Genomic DNA, 27,610 nt, shown 5'->3' with positions numbered 1-27,610 from the left:
ATGAACAAGTATTCAGCATCTTTAGCAATAAGGGAAATGCAAGTCAAAACTACACTGAGATGTCGTCTCACCCCAGGTAGAGTGGCAGTCATCAAGAATACAAATAATAGCAAATGCTGGCGAGGACATGGGGAAAAGAAACATTTATATACTGCTGTTGGAATTGTAAATTAGTACAACTACAACCACTATGGAAATCAGTATGACAGTTCCTGAAAAGACGAGGAATGAACCATCATATGGTATACCACTCCTTGGTTTTTATCCAAAAGAATGAAAGTCAACATACCATAGCAATACAAGCACATCACAGTATCCAAGCTATGGAGCCAGCCTAGGTGCCTGTCAACAGATGAATGGATAGGAAAAACATGGACTTTTATTCAGAAGAACAAAATTATGTCACTTGCAGAAAATGAATGGACTATGAAGCATTCTGTTAAGTGCAAACAGACTCAGAAAGCAAGGGTCTTCCTTTTTTCTTATATGTAGAAGCTGAAGAGAAGAAGTGGGAAGAAAGTGAGGGAATCTAATGAAAATAGAAGGGAAACCAGTATAGTAGAAGAAGAGAACCAAAAGTAGGGAGGAGGGGAGGGAAAAGAGAAGTTCTGGGGAATGAAGTTGACCACATCGTGTGTATATATAAATATATCCCAGTGAATCTCATTATTTTAAATAATGATAATGTACCAATATGAATTTTTTTAAAAGAAAGTTCAAGATTTAAGAAAAAAATTTACAGTTATACATGGACACAAGACCTTTATATTATTTGTTTATTTTTATGTGGTGCTAAGAATTGAATCCATGCCTCACACGTGCAAGGCAAAAGCTATATACCACTGAGCTACAACCCCAGCCCCATCAAAATTTTAAGCTCTTGTACAGAAAATGAAAGGATTGGAGTTGGACTTAGGAAAATTAATTTGCCCAGACTATGAGAATTAAAAAGAAACAATCAGGTTAGAAATACAGAGATAAGAATACCCAGAGCACTGTGGGTTAAGGATTAAGAAGCAGTGAAGAAATAATATAAAACATTTCATTGTTTTGGGGGAAAAATAGCTGTTCTTTAGATTTTGTCTTATTTGTTGTGGCACAAGATAAATACAGAGTATTTTGGGGGTAAATATTTTAGGGAATACTAGCAACTACTACTTTATGTTTCTTTTCCTTAAAGTAGTAGTCATTATTATGTAATATTGGAAATAAAGTTCCTTACAGCGATGTATCAATTCCTATTGCATTCTTTATTAGAAATTACATTGTAAAGGAGTCTAGACTTAAGGTATGTTAAGTCCTCAGATATGCATAGCTTATATAGTAAATCATCATTCTGTCATTGGCTTGCCTGAGGAAACTACCACTCATGTTGAGGAAACATCATCAGGAAAGGGAAAAGGGGTCTCTTGGCATGATTAGCAATTTGTCATTTTGACTTTCCTCTTCCACTACCTCATGGGTCATAAAGGTCATTTAAAAAAAAACACAAAAATGATTTATATGGAAATAATTATTCTGTTTGGGGGAAATTTTCTCCTCTTTGGTCTTTCAGCTCCTTGCTTTGTTCTTAGATTTCATAATCCCCTGTACTTATGGTTCACATCTGTCCAGGTCAAGTGAATGCTGCTAAAGCAAACAGTTACTTTTTTTTAGATACAAGTTTAAAAAATCCTCAGAGCATGTATGTTTGTGCTTTACAGAGCACATTTAGTTCCTTCTAAAACAGTTGCTTTGTCAGTTGAAAGATTATGTAAGAAAAAGACTTTCACAACAAATTTCTATGCCCTTATTGCTCAGCCTTCTTGCTTAATGTTTGGGAGAAAGGAGGTTGGTAGTGGCTATCTTGGTTTCATTATTTGAATTCTCCACAGGCACATATATTCTATTAAGGAATAGAAATTTGTGTGATCTCTCTTGAGGCTTTTATAGCATTTTAATGGCAAAATAAGCAAGATTGTCATGGGGTAAGCAATTATACTTTTGTCTGTAGATTTATACTTTCAAATAGGTGGAGAAGTCCATATAAGTAAATTCAGTCTAGCAAAAGTCAAATATGAAGCTTTGGAATTTTACATTTGTAGTTACATTTTGGAAAGAGTCAAGTGGAAAAGCCAGTTGAAGCAAATATTATGTGTATTTGTTTCCTGAAATATTATATGTATTCTTGAAATATAATAGTATAGCTATTGTTAATTCTTACCAATATTTGATATGTTAATTTTATGTTAAAAAGTATGATGCCTTTCACATTTAAATCAGTAGACAAGAATTGTCTGTAAAAATTTAATTTAATACACTTAGTATAGTTTTTTTTTTTTTTAATATCAGCTTTCTAACACAGCAACTTCGAATTCAAAAGTTCTTTGAGCAGTTAGCTTTAATAAACAGTAGTAGGGTCATTTGGGGTGCTAGACATAATAATGTCAAGTGAAAAGACTGTCAGTATAGTCTTTTGAAGTATATGCTTCTCTCCCCTGGTGGATTTGGTAATACAAAGTGAGTAATAGATTCTTGGCATTTGCTGATAACACATTCATGAGGCAGTGTAATGTGATTAAGGCATCAATTTTGGAGTCAGAGTGCCTGAATTCAAATCCTTTGTTTGCTACTGGCTGCCCATATCTTAAGCAAGTTACTTAATTTCCCTGAGCCTCTGTTTTCTCATCTATAAAAGAAATAATAATAGTAGCTATTTGTAGAGTTACAGTGTGTTAAATGAATTCACCTGTTAAGCACTTAGAACAGTATCTGGCATGTGACAAGTGTTATGTGAATGTTTTTATTGTTGATAGGACAGAGTTGAAGATTCATGACATAATTTGTAATTGATGAACCACATATTTGAATTACAGAGCCGCTAATGTAAGAGTGAAGCAATTGCTGATGATATAGGTGAAAAGATTTTAAAATGTAGTAGACTGGCACAGAATAGGGAATCAATTTATATTTATTATACAAATAATGGAATTAATGAATGAATAAAAAATAAAAACAAAGGAAAAAAAATAAAAGCTTTGTCTAACTGTGTTTTGATGGAGTTTCCTGTATGTATAGCACCAGTAATATTGTAAAGAAATCATTTAAATATTTCAGTTAAACTTTGACTACATTCTGTAGAAAAATAAATTTTTGTCAGGGCAGTGAGTTTTTTGTGGCTATGGCTACATGAAAGTTGGCAAATTCTCCCCCCCTTAAAAAGTATAAAAGTTGAAAAGAATTGGTAAAAACAGTCACTCAGTGATCTGGAAATTGATCAAAGGATACAGTAATCTGAAAAGTATTTATGTTTGAAAAATAGTTGAATTTTAGGAAAGAAGAGTGGAACTCTGGCATTCTTGACTCAATCTGTTCCATTCTCCCCTCCTTCTTTGGTCAGGTGCAGATTTCTGCCAGGGTGGGGGCAAGCCATGGGGACCAAACCCAGGGCTGCCTGAATGTGCATAGAAACAGGGAAAGGGCCCAGTGGAAAGTGTTAGCCAGGATAGACTTGGTTTAGTGACCCGAACTTTGAAAGCATTTTCTTGCTCACCGGCAGAGGACAGAAGCTTGAATGGCTGAAGCATTTGAATATAACCTCCACTCAGTCATTGAATGACCAGTTAGCTGTGCAGACATGGGGGGACCCTGAGGAAGGTGAGCATAAAAATAAAAAATAGAAAAGAAAAAATTGAAGAAGCAGAGATGTCAACAACTACACAATCCAGTACAGGGGTAGGTGGCTTAACAGATTTACAGATCAAGCTGAAGGAAGCTACCAAAGAAACAGACCAATAGCAATAGTAATTTTCATGGGACAATATCAGACTCCAGAGTTGCTGAAATATATTATCTAAAATATCCTGTTTTCAGAAAAATGTAATATAACACATACACAGAGACAAAAAAGCATGACTCATTCACAGGAAAAAAGCAACCAATAGAAATTGTCTCTGAGTGTCCCCTGATTTGGGATTTAACAGATAAAGACATAAAAGCAGCTATTGTTAATATTTTCATGGAATTACAATAAATCACGTTCAAGAATTAAAAGTATGACAACAACAAATTAACAGAGATTCTTAATAAGAAGGTAAGAAATTGTATTTAAAAGAGAACTAAATAGAAGTCTTAAAGTGAAAAGTATAGTAAGTGAAATGAAAAATTCACTGGAGCAACTCAATAGAGAATCAAGAACTGAGAATTTGAGAAGAATCGAGGAACTTGAAGATAACTTTATAGTTATTATTCAACTGAAAAATACACCAGTATACATAAAATGGGATTCCAGTAGGAGAGGAAATTGGGAAAGGAGCGCAAAAATATCTCAACAAATGTGTCCAAAATGTCCACGTTTGATGGAAAACATTAATTTGTGCATCAGTAAAACTCAGAAGATCTTACGTAGAGAAGTAGAAAGCCACACTAGTCAACTGTTGAAAGAAAAAACAAAGGGGAAAAATTTTAAAGTACTAAAAAAAAAAAAAAAAAAGCAACTTATCATATAGAAGGAAGTATTCATGTCAAACTTTTTGTCAAAAACAGTAGAGGTCGGAAGACAGCAGAATGACATGTTGAAAGTGCTGGAAGGTATTAATAATCAACAAGAACTCAGCAAATTTATTTTTTAGAAATGAAGATGAAATAAAGACATTCCCAGTTTTAGAAAGAGTCTGGTAAGTTCTGGAGATTTACCTTATTAGAACTACTACAAGGATTCTTTTAGCATGAAAGGGAGTGACACCAGGTAGGAACGCAAATCTAAAAAGGAAACGAAGACACTGGAAATGGTGGATATGAGTTAATAGAAAATCCTATACCTTTTTTCTTATTTCTCCACATCTTTTAGAAGACATAAATTATATGTACCAATAAATCCATGCTGTTGGATTTATAACATATAGATGCAATGTTGAACGTACGGTTTTCCCTCTGTATCTGTGGGTTCTGCATCCATGGATTCAACCAACTACAGATCAAAAATTTTTCAAAATTTTTGAATGTTCTCTAAACAATATGGTGTAACAACTATTTTCATAGTATTTACATTGTGTCCTAGTAATTACCTATGTTATAAATAATCTAGAGGTGATTCAAAGTATGTGGGAGGATGTACACAGGTCATATGCAAAAACTGTGCTGTTTAAAATGAAATGCACGTCTCTGGGTTTTGATATTCACTTTGGGTCCTGGAACCCCTGTGGATGATAATAATAGACAAAATAAGGGGGGGAAACTGGGCTAGAGTGTGAAAAAATTTCTGCCTTTCACTGGAATTAAGTTTTTTTTCAGAGTAGATGGTAACCCCCACCCTCAGAAACAAAATAGTCAAAGAAAATTAGGAGAGGAGATAAATTGATACAGTAAAAAATATTTAAAAGAAGGCACTAAAGGAGGAACAAAAATGATGTATATAGAGAGAATGAGTAACAAAATGTCAAACATGATCTGCTACATCAATAATTACACTCAAAGTGAATGTGTGAACATGCTCACAAAAGGCAGTATTAACACGGATATAAAGTAAGATTCAGCTGTCTTCTATGTACAAGATACATTTTAAATCCAAAGACACACAAGTAGGGCTAAAGAAAAAGGACAGAAAAAGATAACCCATGCAAACAGTAACCATAAGAACTGGAGTAACTGTCTTAAATATCAATAGAATGGGCATTAAAGCAAGAGAATTACTAGAGATTGACAGATGTTTCATAATAATAGCAGGGTCAACACATAGGGAACGGGAGCCATTACAAATGCATATGCACTACTAATAGCCTCAAAATAACAACAAAATATGAATGAATTGGAAGGAAAGATAGAAAATTCAGTATTAATACATGAAGGCTTCAGACCTCATTCTTGATAATTGATAAAAAATTATCAAGGATATAGAAAATTCAAAGAATGTTATTAAACAGTTATAACTGCCATATATAAAACATTGTCCCCAGCACCTGCAGAATATATGGTCTTATTAAGTGCATATAAAGTAGTCTCCAAGATGGATCATGTTAGGTTATAGAACAGGTTTCGTTTCGTTTTGTTTCTTTTCTTTCTCACCAGGGATTGAACCCAGGGATGTTTACCACTGAGTCACATCCTTAGCCATTTTTATTTTAAGACAAGGTCTTGCTAAGTTGCTTAGGTCCTTGCTAAGTTGCAGAGGCTGGCCTTGAACTTGTAATCTTCCTGCTTCAGCCTCCTGAGCCACTGAGATTATAGGCATGAGCCACTGAGCTCAGCAGTTTCAATATTTTTAAAAGGATTGAAATCATACATTGTACTCTGAACACAGCAGAGTTAAGTTAGAAATCAACAACAGAAAGAGATCTGCTAAATTCACAGATAATTGGAAATTAAATAATGTACTTTTAATATCTTATGAGTCGAAGAAAAAATTCCAGGAAAAGCTATAAGATGGAAATAGCTGAATGAAACTGAAAATACAGTCAGAATTTTTGGAGTGCAGCTAAATCAGTTAATGAGGAAAGTTTATGGCTTTAAATAACTACATCAGAAAAAAAGAAATCAAAGTTTAAGCTTAAATCTTAAGAAACGGTAAAAAGCAACTATAAAAAAGCAAAGTAAATCTTGGGCTGGGGATGTGGCTCAAGCGGTAACGCGCTTGCCTGGCATGCACGGGGCGCTGGGTTCGATCCTCAGCACCACATAAAAATAAAATAAAGATGTTGTGTCCACTGAAAACTGAAAAATAAATATTAAAAAAAAATTCTCTCTCTCTCTTTCAAAAAAAAAAGCAAAGTAAATCTAAAGAGAACAAAGGAAGCAGAAATCAGTAAAACTGAAAAATGAGAGAAAAAATCAAGGAAATTAAAAGTTGGTTCTTTTATTAATGAATTAATGATTATACACTAGCCATTATTTATTAAATACTATGAGTCTAAGTACAACTATTTAGACATTTAATCTTCCTATCTATGATATAGATAGATAGCTATTTATAAATTAGAAATTTTTAAAATAATATTTTTATTGATGCAGTGTAATTATACACTATACATTGGGATTCATTGTACCATATTCATACATGCATAATTGGACAATCTCATACCTCAGTACTTGCCTTTCATTTCCCTCCTCTTCCCCAATTTGCTTGCTGTACTATACTGATCTTCCTTCTATTTTTAGTTTTTAGTTAATGCTTGATAATTATTTAAACAGGCAGGACTCATAATGGTATGTTCATACATGGACCCCAGTACTTCCCAGTACCCCCCTCTCAATCCCCTTCCTCTACTCTATTGAGTCTCCCTTCTGTTTTCATTAGATCACTTTTTAAAATTTGTTTCCTTCCCCGTACCTCCCCCTCTGTGGTTTCCACATAGGAGAGAACACATTTGACCTTTGACTTTTTTTTTTTTGAGCCTGGCTTATTTTGCTTAGCATTATGTTCTGCACTTCTGTCCAGCAAATGACAATTTCATTTTTCTTCATGGCTGAATAAAACTCCATTGTGTATACCACATTTTTTTTATCTGTTGATCTGTTGACATGTACCTCTGCTGTTCCCACAAGTTGTTTCTTTGAAAAGATCAGCAAAATTGGGAAACTTCAGTTGACTAGACTATACATGAAAAGCAAAGAACCTAGAGCACTCAGAACAATAAAGAGAAGAACAAAGTTGGAGGACTTACACTAGCTGATTTCCACACTAACAGTAATTAAGACAAATACATGTTTTTAAGAAATGAAGCTGGAAAATTAAATATTCACATGCTAAAACCAAAATGAATTCGCACCTTTACTTCATACCATATGCAAAAATTGACACAAAGTAGTTCATAGACCTATTTATAAGAGCTAAAACTATAAAAATTATAGAAGAAAATAAAAAATCTTATGACCTTCCTTGGGTTAAACAAAGAGTTAATTATATATGATACCAAAAGCATGATCCATAAAAGGAAAATTTTATAAAATAGACTTTATTAAAATTAAAAACTTGCACACTTCAAAAGACCATTAAGAAAATGAAAAGTCACAGGGAGAAAATATTTGCAAATCATGTACTTATATAAAGAACTCTTTTTAAAAATTTGTTCTAATTAGTTATATGATGCAGAATCACACCAGTTGTGCAATCATACATGTACATAGAGAATAATGCCTGATTCATTTCACAATCTTTCCCCTCCAACCCCCCTTTCCCTCCCCTCACTCCCTTCTGTCCAATCCAAATTTCAAAGTTCCTTCATTCTTCATGAGCGCCCCCAGCCATTATGGATCAGCACCCACATATATATCAGGAAAAACACTCAGTCTTTGGTTTTTGGGGATTGGCTTATTTTGCTTAGCCTGATATTCTCCAGCTCCATCCATTTCCCTGCAAATGCCATCATTTCATTCTTAGAATATATAAAGAACTGTTGAAACCCAATAAGATTATGGCATTTGCAGGTGTGACTTATCATTATGTATAGCCAGAGGAATGAGAAGTTGTGCTCCATTTGTGTACAGTGTGTAAAAATGCATTCTACTGTCATGTATAACTAACTAGAACAGAGAGAGAGAGAGAGAGAGAGAGAGAGAGAGAGAGAGAGAGAGAGAGAGAGAGAGAGAAATATGAGGAAAAGAGTTGATATTTTACCAGGGAAACTATGTGAATGCCCAATAAGGGCATAGAAAAGATGCCCAATATTATTAGTCATTAAGGAATGCAAATTAAAGCCCTAATAAGAGATCACTAATACCCACTTAAAGGGCTGTTATCAAAAAGACAGACCAAGTGTTATTGAGGTATAGAGAAACTGGAACCCTTATACATTACTGATGGAATAGTGGTATAGCCACTTTGGAAAAATCTGACAATTTTCTTAAAAAATTTGCACAAACTTACTATGTGACCCAGCAGTTCTATTCTCAGGAATGTACTCAAAAGAAATGAAAACATGTATCTACACAAAGTAATCTAATTTAATTATCCATTAAAACCCCAAACTGGAAAGCCCAGAGGTCCTTTAAATGGTGAATAGATTAACACAACTTATTAGTGGAATACTCTTCAGAAATAAAAATTTGCTAAGGGAAGGAATCTAACTACAAAAGGTACATATTCTTTGATTCCATTTATGTGAAATGTTCAGAGAAGACAAGTTGATAGAGGCAGAAAATATACCACTGGTAGCCTAGTGCTGGGGATGGGAGTAGGCATTAACTGTAGATGGCATGAGGAAACTTTTTAGGGTTATAAAGTGTCCTAAACTGGATCATAATCATGGTGATCAATTCTAAATTCACTAAAAATAGTTGAATTATATACTCTAAACAGATGAATTTTATATTATCTATATAATATAAAATTGTCCCTCAGTGAAGTTATTAAAACAAAAATTTGAGGATACATGAATGTCTCAAGACATATTCTTCCAGCATGCTCAGGGTCCTTATATAATTGTATCTGTACTTTTATTCTCCAATATTAACAATACTGTTGTGTGTGACATTATTAACTTATTTTATATCTGATTCTTATTTCTGAGGAAATCAAAGCCATTCATTTATTGCATTGAATTATTTCATTTGAGTCAGGGTAATTTTTTTAAAAAGTTATTTAGGGATACAAATTACCTTATTGAGACTTTAGTTACAGTTTATTCCCAGTGCACTATAGTTAGGAATTGAAAAGACTTATTGTGTCTCCCAAATTTCTGAATCATGAAGGAAGTCACTGTCTGAGAGTGGAGTGCAATATTTAATTAGTGTCATTACTTTGGGAGTAGGAAATTGATCCCATCATACTATCTGAAGATGAGGGGAACATTACTCAGGGACATATTTCAAAACAGTTGAAAAGCTATAAGCTCAGTTCAGATATCCCACACCCCTTCAGCTGAGGTGGTGTAAGACACAGCTCCCTTTCAAGAAAACATAGGCAGTTAGCTACATCAAGTCCATTTGTCACTGAGGTTGAATTTAGAAGTTCTCTCCTTTCATATATTTTGTTTTCCTCTGCTCTACTAGTTGGATTCCTATTACTCACTAAATCCTTCTCTTTTATTTAGCTCTTGCAGTTCAACCCTCTGGAACGTCTGGGTGCTGGTGTTGCTGGTGTTGAAGATATCAAATCGCATCCATTTTTTACCCCTGTGGATTGGGCAGAAGTGATGAGATGAACACATGCAGGATGTTTTTCACACATTGTGATCTTCTCTGGAATAGGCATCTCCAGCACAAAAGCAGTCTCGCTCATTTATGGAGCACCAAAGCATTGGATAAAGACCTTTATTAGGAAATCAGGGGAAGAGCCGGGGTAAAAGTGATTCATTTACAGTTACCACCTGGACAAGATATTAGCTAATTTTGTCAGTGGGTATTATATACATGCCTTTAACCAAGGTATGAATTAATTTAATCTACATTTAGGATTGCAGTGCATTGCAGACCCAACTGAAATAGGAATGTCCTTCAAGAAGTTCCTCTGATTCAAAGCTCTACATGTAGGATTTTACTTGAAAGAAGTACCTTTACATGGCAGCTAAGAATGCCTTCTGCTAACCAGATTGGTTTCTAAGACCCAATTAATATTTACTGAATAATACACTAAAAGTGCTTCATGAACAGTGTCACCTGTGGGCTTAAAAATAGGAAAAATTTATATATGTGGAATGTCTGAAAGGGAGCCTGTACCATAATGCTATATAGTTAATGCATTTGACTGTGGTCCCAGATTATTTCTGTGAGGAGAAGACACTTCATGTTGTGAGCTTTGAACTTTTTTGGTTAATACTGCTCATTAGAGAGGGTTCAGATAAACACTCACTTCTCTCTCAACCTCATCTTCCCCCATCTTCCCATTCCTGCACCTTTTGCTTATTCTCTCATATTCTGTTCTTCCTACTCTTTTTAACACACGTGCAACAAAAAAGGGAAGGGAGTATTTATTCCCCAAATTGTGTCAACATAATAAGAACTAAGAAATCATGATATAAAATAAATGTGATAAAAATGTAGATGTGTCCTTTATTTAATAGCTTAAGATTAAAAAATTTTTTTTTTCCCCTGTTCCTTTCCTTTTGGAATGTTATCAGTTTCTGCTGCTTGACTCCGTTTTACTTTTTAGGTTGGTATACTATGAACCAAAGGGTCTCGTCTAAATGGAATTAATGTCAATCCTGTTTTATTACTTAAAGTGATAAGATTTTTATATTTGAATTCCTGATCTGCTTGACATAATGTAGAAAGAATATTAGCATTAACACATCTCCAATCATTTTTATTTTTGTATTTGTAATTTCTTTATGTTGCTAAGATAGCTCCTGTAGTCATGCACTATTTACAAAAATTCATACATATTAATGTGTTTTTTAAACTTTATCAAAAGAAGAAAGAGTAAGGCACTATTTCTAAGATAGAAGCCACCAGAAATAATTAAAATTTTCTTCTTCTTCTTCTTCTTCTTTTTTTTTTTTTTTTTTAATTTTTTTTGCAATGCTGGGAATCAAAACCAGGATCTCACACATGCTAGGAAGGCATTTTACCACTGAGCTACATCCACAGCCCCTGAAATTCTGTTTTGTTTTAATCTTTATAATTTTGAGATCTGTGTGAGAGCCCAGTACTCCTCCAAGAGCATCTGCACAGCATCCATCTGCCATCAACCAGGTCCTCCCATCAAATTAAATGGAAGCAGAAAATGCTTTAATGAAACAAAGGAAATGTGCAAGCACTTTTTCTTTTTCTCTTATCCTACTCCCCTTTTTCCTTTTTGGTCCCCTTATAACCTGAATCCCAGCTGAAGGGCTGCAACAACACCAGGTTGGGGAACAGGTCACCAGGATCATAGCTCACTCAAGATGACATCACTCCCTGGAACTGGATTTCAACTCACCAGTCCCCTGGCCTCATAACAGGAACTCATGCAGGTGAGACCCAAGAGTGACTTCCTGTGTAAGACTAGTAGGAAATGTGCATGTACTTAGAGCTGGCTATTACAGAACTTCCTTCCAGAAGTGCCCTATGACATGAAAGTAGGACTTCACAGTTGAGGTGAAGATCCCTGCCCTACCACAGGATCTGGGACCCTGAATTCAAAGTACAGTTATGTCCACAGATGGTTGCTGTGTCAATCTGCTGACACATCCATTGCTACAATTTCTCCCCCTCTTTTCTCTCTGTATGTTTGATTGGAGCTTCATCATACTGGACATGAATCATTTTAGTAGTGAGCACAGGATAAATGACTATGGAATGAAAGCCAAGCTTTTTTTAAAAAAATTTGATGATATATACATATTTTAAGCTGTAATGGCTTCTGTTTTTTGTTGTTGTTGTTGTTTATGTGTTTTATTTGCTTGTGCAGGGGAGTGGAATATGGGTCAAAATCATGACAGAAATTACTATTTAGTATTTCTCATCTGATTTTTTATTAAAATAATAGATGTAATAACATTCACCATTTTACCTGTTTTTAATTGTATGATTCAGTAGTAGTATTAAGCACATTCACATTTTTTTTTCTTTTGTTACTGGTTGAACCCAGTTCCCAAACCACATAACTACTGAGTAGTATCCCCAGTCCTTTTTATATATTTTGTTTAGAGACAGGGTCGTGTTGAGTTCTTAGAGCCTTGCTAAGTTGCTAAGGTGGTTTTGAACTCATGATGCTCCTGCCTCAGCCTTTAGGGCTGCTGGAATTATAGTTGTGTGCCACTCACTGCACCTGGGCACCTGGCTACTTTCAAATTTTTATGCAAACATCACAACTATATTTACAGAACTTTTTTTTATCATCCCAAACTGAAACTCTGTGTCTACTACACCATAACTTCCCATTCTCCTCTCTCCAGCTCCTAGTAACCACCCTTCTTCTGTCTCTTTGAATTTGACTATTCTAGGTTCTTCCTGTAAGTGGAATCATAACACTTGTTCTTTGTATACAATTTTCAAAGTTAATTCATTCTGTAACCTGTAACTAGAATTTTCTTCCTTTTTAAGCTTGAATCGTACTCTGTTGTATGTATATGCCATGTTTTGTTTAGCCATTTGTCTGTTTGTGGATCTTTGGGTTGTTTTCACCTTTGGGCTCTTGTGAATAATGCTGCTATGAACATGGATCTGCAAATGTCTGTCTGAGTCTCTGCTCTCTAATTTGATTTTATATTTTTACGTGAAATTACCAATGTCACTGACTGTTATTTCACTATATTCTTCATAGAAGAGCTTTCCCAGACAGGTTGGCAATTACCATTACGGTACAGTGACACTTATTTTAAGATGTGATGTGAAAATCTACCATTTCTATTTCACAGGTGGGTAAGTTAAGCTTCCTAAGAGTAAAAACACCATTATGTTAGCAGTTTGCTTTAACTGTGACAGGAGTTAATATTATTGAAGACAACAGTCTCTTTAACTTATTTTTTTTACAATAACAATTCTATTTGAAAGTTTCATTTAATTTTTGATATCTAATCATTATATATACTGATGGGGTACAAAGTGATGTATTGTGGAATGATCAGATTATTAGTGAACATCCATCACCTCACAATTATTTCTTTGTGGTGAGCACATTTTAAATATATTCTTAGTGGTTTTGAAATATTCATTGGTATTAACTATAGTTGTCACGCTGTGCGATAGATGAACATATTCCTTCTGTTTAGCTGAAACTTTGTGCCTTTGTCCAGTGTCTCCCCTTGGCCTGTCCAGCCTCTCCTTCTGGTAACCAACACTCTGCTTTCTACTTCTATGAATTAATTGAACCCTTGATAATATATTCAAACCTTTGTTTTAAACAGCTATGATTCCTGTTGTGTTTTTACTCTCAGATTTTTCCTATCCTGTTTCAGAGTCAGTGGGAACCAAGATTGAGTTTTGCTTTCATGCAGTGCAGGTACCAAAGAATATAAAATTTATAGATAACACTCACGTATGGCAAGTAAAGTAACACTGTGTTAGTCCCCATACGTAGTATGCCTTGGTTCAGTTCACTTGCTCAGATGTTAGGAATACAGAGAGAAGTCTGACTGAAAGGCTTTTTGCCTCCCAAGGGGCCCTTATGGCATCTTCATTAGACTTACTTGGGAATTACTTCATAGTGAGGCCAAAGACTAAGACTGATCATATTTCTTCCTTAGAGGAGTTGATTTAACCTTTGGTATATCTAAATGTGGTGGGTAATGGAGCCTGGTATTTCAAGCTCTTTCTTGGAGGATTATGGAATATAATAGAGAGTTCTCTAGTGGTGCCCTGGTCATGTATCTGTGACTAATTAGCCTTATAACCTTATTCAAATCACACTATATTCTGGACCTGTTCTCTCACCTGTAGTATAAAAGGGTAGGTGAGTTCTGAGCTCTACAAGTATCTGATGGAATTTCTGTTTTTCAGAGTGAACTAATACTATAAACCAACATTGTAGAAAGACAAGGTTAATGAAAATCTTAAATTGGTACTTAACAGTTTTCTTATAATTATTTTTCTAGTAATCTCAGAGGCTTGGGCTATTGCCATAAATCTGCTCAGTAGCATAGCCCTTGGGGGTTATGTGGCTATAAAAATTATAAATAGGGTGGCATTTTAGGAGGTTATTTCTCCGTCAGCTCTACACTGGGAAAGGAGAGTTGAAGGTCCAGATAGGAGTACGTGAGGGTGAAAGGAGGCCAGGGCACACCTACATTTGCTCACTTCTTGGACCTTTCTCAATAACTGTGGTGGTATTTCTACCCCTGTTGCCCTCATCTATCATATTTTATGTGTTTATTTGACTCAGTCCTTTGGCAGGCATAAACAGAGTACAAAATTGATACTTTCTGTTGCTATTTAATGCAGGACATTAACCTCTACCAGTCTAGGTAATTTGGAGTTTTGAGTATTTGATATCTACTCAGCTCATTTGAAGGATTTCATCTTAAGCCCTTAAGCCCTCATATTGAAGGGTTACTGAATGGCAAAAGCCGTCAAGTCAGCTCTTTCTAAATAAAGTTGTAAACATAACAGCAGGAGAGAAGTGGGAAGCAGAGTCCTTCAGGTTTTTGTGATTTGGCATCACTTATTCTCTCAAAAACAGTAAATTGGAAACCAGAGAACAACAAGCTTCCTTTTTGGTAAGATTTCCAATTGGGTGATACGTAGTCAGATGGTATGACCTTACCTTTGGGTTCCTGTCATATGATTTCTTCCCTTAATGGAGGTATCTCATCTAAAGGAGAAGTAGAGGCAGAGAAAATTTGCAGAGGTATAAGAGAGAAAGTCACTTGAGTGAGGTGGTCCAGGGAAATGGAGCAGAGCATGTGTCCCGTGTTTTGCCCCAAGTGTCTGGATCAAGAAACTGCCTTCTTTGTTCAGCTAGTTTAAAGTTGCTCCTCTTTCAGGAAGAGGTAGGCAGAGACTAGCCCAGGAAGAGATGGACGGCCTGCCTTTGGAAAGGATGCTGGTCTAGAGTCAGTTCTGTTTCCTTGCTGAAGGCAGCTGGCGAGACTGGTCGTGAAAGGAGAGGCCAGAGAGTGTCTGCAGGGGGTACTGTGGTTTCTTTGGGGCAGGAATGCCTCTTACTGAATGTGACAAATACGAACGACAAATGAACCAGCTTTGGGGTACACTTAGAATTGCTGGTGTCCTGTTCTTGTAAATCTCAAAATTTTTTCATATCACAAAGTTAACTCAGCCTGGCCTGGAGGCACATGCCTATAATCTGAGAGACTCGGGAGGCTGAGGCAAGAGCATCATAAGTTCAAGGTCAGCCTCAACAAGTTAGTGAAACCCTTTCTCAAAATAAAAAATAAAAAGGGTTGGGTAGAGCACCCCTGAATTTAATTTCTAGTACTGGGGGGAAAAGTTAACTCTTGTAAGAATATTAATCAAAATCTTATAAAGCTTAGGTATTTGGTAGTGTTAAGAATTTAGAAGGCAGAAGTTTGATCACGCCACCCAAAGAGTATCAACAGGGACAGTGAAGGGATTTGAGCTTCTTTTAGACCTGTAATGACCGAAATGTGATATTGTCCTGGTCACATAGGGGATGTATATAAAAAAAGGAGGTTTGGTGTTGGCAAAACATTAAAAAAGTTATACAACACTTTGGTTTCTCAGGATCTTTCTAGAAAGAAAATGCTTTAGATATTTGAAGGATCTGTTTTTAGTATAAAGATTCTGAATGACTAAGAAAACTTTAAAACTGAACTCTTCCCCTTATGATGAGCTCCTTCTGCTCTCATTTCTTCTTTCTCCCTTCATCTCCGCTTCATCTGTCCCTCTTGCCCCATTATGAGCTTATCTGGTCACTGAACAAAAGACATGGTACCTGCCTTCAAGGACCTTGTAAAACACAGGGGGAAGAGAGAAGCATAAATAACAAGTAGGGCAGAATGTGGTAGGGTTATAAGGAGCATTAGAAAAGAGAGATCTGAGGAGCTGCAGGAAGCATTCCTGTAGTGGAGCAGGACCTTGAAGTGTAAATAGGATTTTTAAATATAAGGTGTTGTTTTTTTTTTTTTCCCCCCTGTGTTTTGTTTGGGAAGAGGAAAGTGTCCAGGGGAATACAACAACAAAAACAATTTCATACAAAGACAGGGAGATAGGAAAAGGGAAAGCTGTGGGGATTCTGTTTTGGCTAGGTTGTAGGTGTGTGAATTTGAAAGGTAGGTTGGGGCCAGGTTAAATGCCATGCTGAGACATTTGGACTTCATTCTCTAGGTTGTGGGGAACTAGTGAAGGTTTTTAGCTGGCATTATTACAGCCTGCTGTTGAAAAGATAATTTTAGGGTTAGAATGAAGAATAAATTGGAAGGAAAAAGATTAGAGACAGAGCGGTTAGGAGTTATTGCAGAAATTCAGGTAAGAGATAAAGCCTGAGTGAGGTGTTAGAATATAAAAGAGGGGATCCGTAATCACCCTCTGGTCTGTTTCTCTCAAGTGTGCAGAGTCGAGTTTCCCTATCAAATAATTGCTTTCCTTTTTTCTTGAAACCAGTTTATACCAGGAGATTATGGGTTGTTGTTTGTAGACTCACTCCCAAAGAATCACCAGGGACAAAATCCATAAGTGTTTATGTCCTTCCCCCCTGATTGCTAATGATATTCACTGTGCACGGATTCAGACTCCTGGGGCCCAGCTCACTCCCTTTCATCATATTATGGTACTTCTCACATTTTACTTTTAAGTTTTTGGCATTGCTGGGCATTGAACCCAGGGCCTTCTGTATGCTAGGCAAGTGCTCTACCATTGAGTCACATTCCCAGATCTCACATTTTGCTTTTAAATCATTAGTTTGCTTTTATTTGGATAGTGTTCTGAGCTTTGCTCTTAGAAGACATTAAGTCTTGCTGTCTGACTTCTCTTTTGGTATCAGACCTTGTATATAATTAGAGTTTCTCAAAAAGTGATTTCTAATCTGGATCAAGGAAATGATTTTTAACCCTCTTGGAACTTTTTGGTGTGTGTGTGTGTGTGTGTGTGTGTGTGTGTGTGTTTTAATCTTTTTTGGAATCAGGGGTCAAACCCAGGGAACTTTAAGTTTTACAAAAATGAAAAAAAAAATCCCTAGACTCCCATCATCATCCCCATTATACGGGAATGAATTAGAAATGCAAGCTTTTGTCTCCATACCAATCCTACTGAATTAGATCTCTGGGGGCTGTCATGGTAATCTATTTTATAAGCCCTCCAGGTGATTCTGATACATGTTCAAATTTGAGAACCACTGGTTTAGTTTAACTTGAGCATATTGCCTCTGCATGGATTAGTTTCCCTCTCTGTGGCTTGTGTTTTGAATTTGAAGACATTCCCAACACTTAATGTAATTCCTGGGAGACTGGCCCTGGGAGCCCTTGTTTCAATGGGAAGGGTCAATTGATAGAAGATTAGGAATAAAGACAAGGAAGAAGGGAAAAGGCAAAAGGAGCAGGCAATTGGATAAAGAGAAAATTGGTGGAGTGGAGTGCAAAAAGTAGCACATGGTAGGGTGGATCAGTTTCCTAAAGAGACCCAGCCATGACAATCATAGTCCCCTTCAGAGACAGATTCTATTGTCTCTGGTTCTTTCTCCCCACCACCCCCGCTTTGGTGATAGGTGGTATAAATATCAAATTAAAATGATAATTCTCTTGCTTACTTGTATATTGTGGTGTTTTTGGTTTTTCTCAAGCAAAGTTGCAGTTAAAATTCAGTGTTTAAGTCCCTGCATTGTTCAAAATCAGAATGCAAAGACTCAAAACCAAGTTTGGGAAAGATACCAGAATGTTCTCATTGGATTCTGACAGTGTAGCATTGACTAGTGTGTTGTCTTTAGAATTGGAGGACTCGGCTGGTGATGCTTTTTGGAGACGCTTGGTTTTTACCTTTTGCAAATGACATCAAGCTTCACAGTAGTCAAGTGAAATTAGATGTTCCCTGAAGGTTAAGTGTGGGGGGCAGGGTGAGGGGAATATAGCTGATTCATTATTTCATTTTAAGAATCTTTTGTTTATAAGTGCCAAGAATATTAGCTGACATTGTCAATAAAGTGTATTTTGATCAAGTATATATTTGACTTCTCAATAAGCACCTGCATAATGTTCAAATAATTCTGTTTTCAATAGGTAGGATTTTATTGTCTGCAGTTGCTTTGATTCTGTGCTGGGTCTGGACTCAGCCTCAGTGGTAATGTGTCCTTTCTTTAAAAAAAAAAAAATGCCAGTATAACCTAATCCACCTTAAATAGGATATGCTTTGTTTTATCCAGTGATGGGCAGAGCTTCCCTGTAAGTGCTCCCTGAACCACACCCTGTTTATAAACAGAGGCACACCAGTTATGTCCGGTTAGGGGATATGATCTCTGGTAAACAAAGTTTGACCCAAAGGGAATCAACACTCCAGGAGTGAATGACCTTTGGGGTTCTTTCCCCAATGTGATCACAGAGTCTTTCAACCCTGTAAGTCGGCCTCTTATTCTTACTAGCTCACGTGACCTGTCATGCAAGTGTAAGGCCCTGAGCAATTCTTGCCACACATGTGATATGAAGCAAAGGGGACACTGGATAGATAGATATTTTGAAGAAAGAAAGACTGGTATTTGCTTTTTATTCTCTCATCTCTTACTTCAAACCCCAAATTTACATTCAACTCCCTCCTTCTGGGCCTCGCCGCATGGGATACGACTAGTGCAGGACCCGAAGCCTGCCAGGCTGGTATCACCTTGCATCAGAAGACACACAAGGCTGCCTTTTGAGTGTACCCCATTGCTGTGAGGTGAACACCTCTGATCACACCTTCCCTGGTTGTTGGGTCCCCTTGAGGCTGTGGTCGGAATCTTTGCCTCACTGTTGGCTGTTCAGTTGGCCTTGCTGGTGCTGGTAAATCTTGGCACCCAAAAAGCAGGGAGCGACAGCCATCCTGATGTTGCCACTCTGTCCCTCTGCTGCAGATTTAAGCTGTATCCCGTAGCTTATCTCCACTGTGGGCTATCATGATTTGAGGGAGAGAGGAGGGAGAGCAGTTGCTGCTTGCTGCAGCTGTCTCCTTTTGAATCAACCACCCCCATTCCCCAGGTGCCAGAACAACTCGCCGGGTTTAGAATGCTCCCCATCTCTACCTCTCCCGCCCATTGCAGCCTTGGTAGCAGCTTTCCAATAAGTCTTTTGTTGTGGAAGCTCTAAATCCATGGTAGGGAAATTACCAAGAGACTCTTCCACAGTCTGCCCTCCCTCCCCTTGCTCCATCTCTTTCTTTCCCTCCTTTGTCTCCTTCTGTAGCTAGGGTCAGAATCCCTAGCCAGACTGAGAACATGGTTGCTATTCCAGGACCCAGATGCCAATATGTGGCAGCATCTGGCTTATTGGCAAGCGCTGCCGGCAGTTGTGCTGGCTGCTTCAAGGCCTGTCATGTGGCCCAGCCTGCTGATGGGGGCCCTGTCACAAAACAGAGTTTCTTTGAGAATATGGTTTCAACCAAGGAGCCCACCAGAAAACAATGGGCCGTGCGGAGAGGACATGAATTATTGGGCAGGGTGACTGCGGACTGTGGCTTTGATGCTGATCCTCGACCTGTTTTGCAAAAAATCCCTGTTTCATGTTTTGGAGCCTGCTCCTTGTGTAACCTTACCTTCTTGTGCTGTTAGTGTTTCAGGTGCCTTAAGGCATGGAGCTCCTTGAAAGAGAAACACAAATCACTAAAAATGTTGAGATAAAATCCTGCTCCTCAGAGGCGCCTGTTTGGCACGGGGAGCGCATGATAACAGCTTGCTTTAGAAAGGTGACATTTCTGCTGAAGGCTGAATAATAAAAAATGCATTTTAAAAACTCAGCTCTTCCGTGTCTTCTGATGGTTGACTTTTGAAGTGAAGGCCATTTCTTCGATGTGAAGGGTCTTTTTTGAGGCTAGCCCTCAACCATGGGCACATTAACTCTTGTCATCATTGATGAGGCAGAGGAGCCTTTTAAATTAATTATCACATAGCAGGGCTTTAAATATTTTTCTCAAGGTGCAAACACTGAATGCTCAGAGCGTGTTAACACTCACCATCCAAGGCATGGAAGGGGCAGAGAGGATATGAAGAACACACGGTTCCTGCCTTCAAGGATACAGGTCATTGGTGATCAGATTACATATGTTTCCATTATTTGATTTCTTCCTCACAGTCTATACAATTGGACAGGACAAATCTGTATTTTACAGATGGGGAGAACAAGATCCTGAATGTGGATTCGTCCCAGTTGATGCTGCAGGCTGAAAGGAGCTGGTGTTGGGGACTAGGTGGTTGCAGTTCTGTTTCCCTGAGTGGAGCTGTATTGGATTCTTGGTTATCAACTCCTAAGAGCACAGGGACTGTGTCTTCGGCTTTTTGCAACTTTGCCCCAATAAGCAACCTCTGCTACCATGGTTCCCTCTTAACACATCTCCCCCTGCAAACACTCTGTAATGCCAGGGCTCTTTGCAAAAATGAGACCTGTGATTGGCTACAGAGGGAGTCAAGAGGAAGCAAAAATTAGCCTGAATTAAAAGATCATGATCTTAGGAAGATGGTGATGATGGTAGCAATATATTGCCCACTTTGTCCTATGTAAAGATGCGGAGCAAGTAGATAGCAAAATCAAAAATTCATAGACAACATTTGCAACAACACTAGGTAACAAGGTACCATGGATCCTAAAATACAAGCAGCTGGGGATGAAATACTTGCACAGTATGTGAGGGACAAAAGGAAGGAGCCGTGTAGCTTTGGACTTGACCTGAGAATAGGAGAACCCCAAATAGCAATTGGTCTTCACTGGGAAGTTCAGTGGGTGAATCTGAGAACAGCAGCTGGAGGTGAAAGGTGTGTTGCCTGCTCTGTTAACACCTGGCGAGTGCAAAGAGCTAGGGATAAGAGAGATTAAAGGGGCTGGCCTTTGAACTCTTGAAATTGACCTGCCAGAACTGCCTTCTAGCACAGGGCCCTACACGGAGGAGCACCTGCTGGGAATGGAATTGAAAGTGAACAGGATGAGGACAAGAGAAAGGTCCAGATCAAAGGAAGGGAAGAGTAGTCAGGAAATCTCAGAGAGCAAGAGGTCAGACTTTTTTTTTTTTTTTTTAACACTTCACAAAAACAACAGAAGAGGGAGCTCTGTGAAATTAGAAATTTAACCCACATCATTCTCATAGTTTAGGAAAACTAACTTCACATAAAAACGCACAACAGAAAAAAGTCAACATCAAGTCCTGTGGAAAAATATTAAAAGGCAAAAGAGAATTAGGAACAGAATAATATCCATGCAATGAAAACATTCCAGGAAAATGTGCTCACAGAACAGATCGAAACTAATTTACTATTTCCAAATGACCTGAAAGACATTTTTAAAAAATTATGTAAGACTTTAAAACAGAATACTCAGAAATAGGATGACAACTCCGTCATAAATTAGAAATAAAAGTTTTTTTTTTTTTTTTTTTTTTTAAATTAGAGGGGCCAAAGGGGTGAAACAGATAATGCCCTAATAGATAAACTGACAAGGAAATTGATTAACTGACTGACTGCAGCTCTGGGGATTGAACCGAAGAGCACTACCACTGAGCTACACTCCCAGCCCTTTATTTTTTTATTTTTTATTTTGAGACAGTGTCTCACTAAGTTTCTGAGTCTGGTCTCGGACTTGTGATCCTCCTGCCTCAGCCTCCCTAGTTGTTGGGAAAATCCTATAACAGGCATGCACCACCGTGTCTAGCCTGACAAAATTTTTAAATAAAAGAATTCAGAATTCAGGAGAAAGTGCTAAATATTGAGGTAGACAACATAGAATATATAGTTAGTAGAAGATCACAAAGATAACCAAAGCAAGGGAAGTGAATCTAGTAGAGAATGTATTGTAGGTAACTCACATGAAGAGAAAGGCATCAACATAAAAAATTAAAGAATTAAATAGTTGCCTATAGCTATGAGTAAAGGAAATAAAAGTTATTTCCTGTGAAATTAGAAATTTAACCCACATCATTCTCATAGTTAAGAAAAGAGAGTAGATAGTGTGTAATGGTTACCTGCTCTGAGAGTACAGATGTAGAGCCATTTTTTTTTTTTTTAAATGGAGAAAGTAGGGAGAGCACATGCAAGTTTTTGAGTGGTGATCATTCTTGGTGATGTCAGTATTGTCATTTTGAGACTATATCTGTGTAATGCCGTATTATGATCTGAATGTTGGTGTTCCCACAAAATTCCGGTGTTGGAACTTAACACCTGATGTGACAGTACTAAGAGGTAGGGCCTTGGGGAAGTGATAAAAGTGATGAATGGAATTAGTGTCCTCATATAAGAGGTTGATGGGAGCTGCCTAGCCCCTCCCACTGTGTGAGGAAGCTGAAAGAGGGGCCATTTTGAAAGTGGAGAGCAAGCCTTTTGATACCACATCTGCTGGTGTTTTGGTCTGGGTCTTCCCAGCCTCAAAACTGTAAGCAATAAACTTTTATGGATTGTAAATTAACCAGTATAAGTTATTTTGTTATAGCAGGAAGGACAGACTAAGAAGTGGGACAACATGAGTAAGTAATACTGGGAAGTTGTAATTATATCATTCCCTCTGCTTTTAAGAACCAGGATTTTCAGAACGGAAGAAAGGAGATTGCACCAATGTAGAGAAACCGTTAAGTAAAAACTGTAATATTGAGTTTTAATTGAAAGTCTCGATATAAATTTGTGAGGCATTTTTATCTTTCCTTTTTTAATTTCAATTTATTTCTAACTGATACACAGAGACATAACAATTAATTGATTCAATCTTTGAATCAATAACATTTCCTGGTTGTTCCACTGAAAACCCTTAGAAAAAGATGTCCAACTTAGCAGAGAGCATCTTCAACTCCCAGATTGGGGTTTTTTTTTAAATACCATTCCCCTTGATATGTAAATTACTCCTCAAAAATGAACATGCAATAGAAAATATTATTATATCAGTATTATGAAATACAGTCTATATACAAAGAAAAATAAATAAATAAATACCATTTCCCTCTAGTAGGAATATGGGCTTTTTCAGAAATAAATCTGGTGCTGAAAATTTACCAAAACAAGCTAGAACATCTTATAACAGATAACACAGAGATTTCCAGGGTCTTCTGTCTTTAAAGACTTCTAGGGTTCCTGTCAAAGACTTCAGAGCCTCCTACTAGCCAAAGATGGGTTGGTTTGATCATGATAAAAATCAAAACCTATCATCTGTGTTTAAATCCACGACTCAATAATGACATTAAAGCAAACTGATCACCTTTGGAGAATTATAAGGAACCAATTCATCTCCTTGAAAACTGGAAAATAGAAATCAAGCATTTACTTTTTTTTTTTTTAACGTGAACTGCACCACGGGGTTCCAAATAGTAAGAGTGTCTTTATAATAAACTCTTTCAGCTACAGAATGAAAAAAAAAAGTAATAATAGAATATTGCCATTTTTGCAACCACCAGCATTAGGATTCAGGCATTAAGTATCAATGGCTGCTAGGGAAAAGAAAAGCCAAAAAGGAAGTCCAAGCAGGCACACTCTTCCTACAGTGTTTCCCGGCACCACCTATAGTCTTGCTGAAGGGCTCCAATCTGGGTCTGAACCTGAAGTGGCTGAACTGTCGATTTGCAAGGAATCCAGAGCACATTGGAATGTGCTGAACTCCATCTGATACTGCAGTGGGCAGCTGCAGGGCACGAAGCCTGGGTTCTTCAGCAGATAATTTGTAAAGAAATAAAAATTGTATAGAAGAAAACTTGGGGTAACCCCATAAAATTAAAAGATAACATTGTTAAGAAAGGCAAGAGTAATGTCTAGAATTGTACATTTAGGTGAAAATTGATTTTTAAAATGCAAACTATCCTATAACAGGATGATTGCTGCTTTTGGAAAAGGAAGTTTATGATTGGGTGGGCATATAGAGGAATTTCTGAAGTTCCTGTATATATGCATGTGTGCATGTAAATCATGTAAATATTTATGTGTACATACACTTCTTTTTTGTATTAGGGATTGAAACCAAGGGCTCTTAACCACTGAGCCACATCCCAAGCCCTTTGTTATTTTTATTTTTTAATTTAGAGACAGGGTTTCATTAAGTTGCTTATAACGGGGGGGGGGGGGGGGGGGACGACAACTTGTGTATGTTGATACAGCAGGAGTGGGAGCCGTTTATTGCAGGACAGGAGCAGTATTTATACATTCCACACAGCTTATCTAATTAACATAAACTAGATACATCAGTCAACCAATCAGGAATCTCCACACTTAATGACTCGCTTTTGTTACTTCTCAAACCACTCCCTATGGCATTTTGCCAGGCACCATCCAGACTTGTTTATGAACTCTAACATTCCCCTGGCAAAATGCCAGGTGTTATTTTGACTTGTTTACAGACTCTAACATTTCCCCCTTTTGTTTAATTAAAATAACGACCATAGTGGTTTTTACAGAAACACCATAAAAATAACCTGCTACAAACAGAAAGGGAGGATACAAAATGCCACAATACCAAGCCAATTGATGGCTCCATGCAAGAAGCCCTTGGAAAAATTATACCAGCAATGACACTGTTAGCAAAGATACTGAGTTACAATTTGTTATAGATTACAGTTTGTTGTCTCAGTCCAGGTAAAGCAGTGTCTCAGTAGATTAACTCACAGTCCAGGTAAATCACAGTCCAGGTAAGTTCACAGGCAGCTAGCTTAAATCACAGTCCAGGTAAGTTCTGCAGGCAGCTAGCTTGATCCGAAGTCTCATCCGATTCTCAGCCGAAGTCTCGTCCGGTTTTCAGCAACACTGGAAATTCTTCCACTTTGGTCTTTACCGGCACTGGGACGAAGGCTAAAGAAAATCCTGTAGCATTCAACTAAGAAAACAACCTTCTGAACAATTTAGTACATTATCTCAAGGGTTTTTTTGCATTTGAAATAAGCATTAATAGTGCTCATTACTCATCAGCTTCCAGGTGTGGGAGAACCATTGTAGCTTAGTTATTGGCATTGAAAATGACCAAACATCAGGGACACCAGTAGTGTCTTCTGCTGGCTGTAGTGCCTGGGCAGCCCCAGATGGCCCTGGGGAGTGTCCCGGACTCAAACTGCTACTGGGCACAGGGAGCAAGAGCCTGCGAGACTGTGCCTCTGGGTCAGGTTTGGATTTGGGCTCTCGCAGTGGCTTCCCGCTCCCCGGGCGAGGGGGGGGGGGCGGGGAAGAGCCTGCTGCCGCCACTTGGAAAAGCCCTTGCTGCACCAAGACCAGCTCGCACACGTGGTAGCCGCTGCTCCTGATTCACACACCCTCCGGTACCGAAAAGTATTCAGTAATAGCCTTTTTTTTTTTTTTTAATATTTATTTCTTAGTTCTCGGCGGACACAACATCTTTGTATGTGGTGCTGAGGATCGAACCCGGGCCGCACGCATGCCAGGCGAGAGCGCTACCACTTGAGCCACATCCCCAGCCCCAGTAATAGCCTTTTGCTGCAACTTTTTTCTGATAATCCTTCTTCTTCTGAACTTTCTTTTTCTTTCTGGCTAGAGTTCTTGGGCTTCCATCAACACATGCCCTAACTATTCTTGGTTCCACTGGGGTGCCTCTTTCCCTTAGTAATTTACTTCTCACCCCTTCCATATTTTCGTCACAAACACAATACAATACACCAAGACAAAACAAGACACAAACATACTGTATCAATCTTCTCCATTTTCTTGAAATGGCCATTTTTCCTCTTGCCCTATCTGCCTAGGGACGAGCAGATTTGCTCCCGTCCTATCTATGGATGGGCAGCTTTTTTTTTTTTCATCACCCCCGAGTGTCCCGGGGCTCCCCTAACGGGCCACCATCTGCCGCAGATGCAGCAGAATAACGGGGGGGGGGGGGGGGGGTGAAGAACACCTTGCTAAGTTGCTGAGGCTGGCTTTGAACTTATGATCTTCCTGTCTCACTTTCCAAGTCGCTGCAATTACATACAGGTGTGCACCACCATGGCCAGCTCACCTTTTTTTTTTTTAAAGCAGATACCAGCTACCTTGTCCTTTTACCAAGTAACTTTTTCTATAACTCTACTGCTTGTTTTTATTGATATATGTGTGCAATTTAGAAAAAGGCAGACTTTCCCCAAGATGTTTACTGCTCTTGGCCAGTAAACAGAAAAATGCCTGGGATATGAAAGGTGCCTCTTTGATATACCTTTGTACAGGGTACAGCCTGCACAACTTTATGAAATGGTCTTGAGTTTCTATGTTTCCATGTTGATTCAAGTTCAATTCAACTCAGTGTTATTCAGGAGAGGGATTTCTTTCTTTTTTTCAAACACCATTTTGTTCTTTGAGGATTTTTATTTCAATGCAGTTTTGCAATCCAGTGGGATAGAGAAAGTACTCTTCTTGCTAATTTTTCTCTTGCTCACTTTTAGCATGCCATTTCCCCAAGGTAGAATTAAGTGCTTCCTGAGATGTTGTGTAGGATTAGAAATGTTTAAGAGGCCTGGCTGGAAGCTGAGGCACGAAGTTCCATGGTATTGTACCCCTGATAAGGCTAGCACAATATGAGCTCTGGACTTTATCTTGGCCAAGTCCAGAACTTGACTCACCATAATCTCATCAGATTCAGGGAGATAGACCTGCATTAACAAAAGTTTAAAGGATTGCGATATAAATCAGGATGTCAGCTTATTAATTTTTCATAGTAATAGTAACTGCTGAATGAACCAGAGTAGTACTTATGTGAGCTTTATTCTCTCCCTACTCGGCAAATACCTTAGAAGTCAGAAGGGAGGCAGATGATCCTAATAATTGGTGACGTTCCCATCACACTCTGATCCTCCCATCTCCACTCCAGGGAGATACCTGCCAGCTGGACCAAAACACTTATGTCAACCGTGTCAATATTGTGCAATACACACACTTACAAATTCGTGCTTACTTGCTCATCCTCCCCAGGCTCCACACAGAGGGAGGAGAGGAACATCTCCCGAGTCAGCCTGAGCATCTGGGTCAACTCTGGTGATTAGTGACATGGCAGTCAAAGCAGCCGGCCACCTTGCATACAGGGAACTGAGTCTAACAAGCATGGAGCACCTTCTACGGATTAGACACAAGGAGGAACCAACAGTGGTTCCTCATCTTCAGCAGTTCACAGCCTAGGAGGGACAGACTTAAACATTTATTCCCCATTTCCACTAGGTTTCTGATCTTAAGTAGCAGATAGCCTAGTGGGATAGATTT

General features: G+C 38.0%; 1 protein-coding gene across 2 annotated transcripts in view; it reads left to right on the top strand.

The window, feature by feature from the left end:
• Rps6kc1 (ribosomal protein S6 kinase C1) overlaps window positions 1-10,952 on the top strand; it is a 196,608-nt gene extending 185,656 nt beyond the window's left edge. For both annotated transcript variants that reach the window (XM_027934804.2, XM_027934803.2), the window contains one exon: window positions 10,005-10,952. In XM_027934804.2, coding sequence (XP_027790605.1) covers window positions 10,005-10,115 — 111 coding nt within the window. In that variant the 3' untranslated portion in view covers window positions 10,116-10,952. The remainder of the gene's footprint in view (window positions 1-10,004) is intronic.
• Window positions 10,953-27,610: the final 16,658 nt, after the last annotated feature.

Source organism: Marmota flaviventris, chromosome 12 (genome assembly GCF_047511675.1).
Source record: "Marmota flaviventris isolate mMarFla1 chromosome 12, mMarFla1.hap1, whole genome shotgun sequence".
Taxonomy (NCBI): domain Eukaryota; kingdom Metazoa; phylum Chordata; class Mammalia; order Rodentia; family Sciuridae; genus Marmota; species Marmota flaviventris.
The sequence above is the reverse complement of the archived record's forward strand: the minus strand, read 5'-3'. Positions and strand labels throughout refer to the sequence as shown.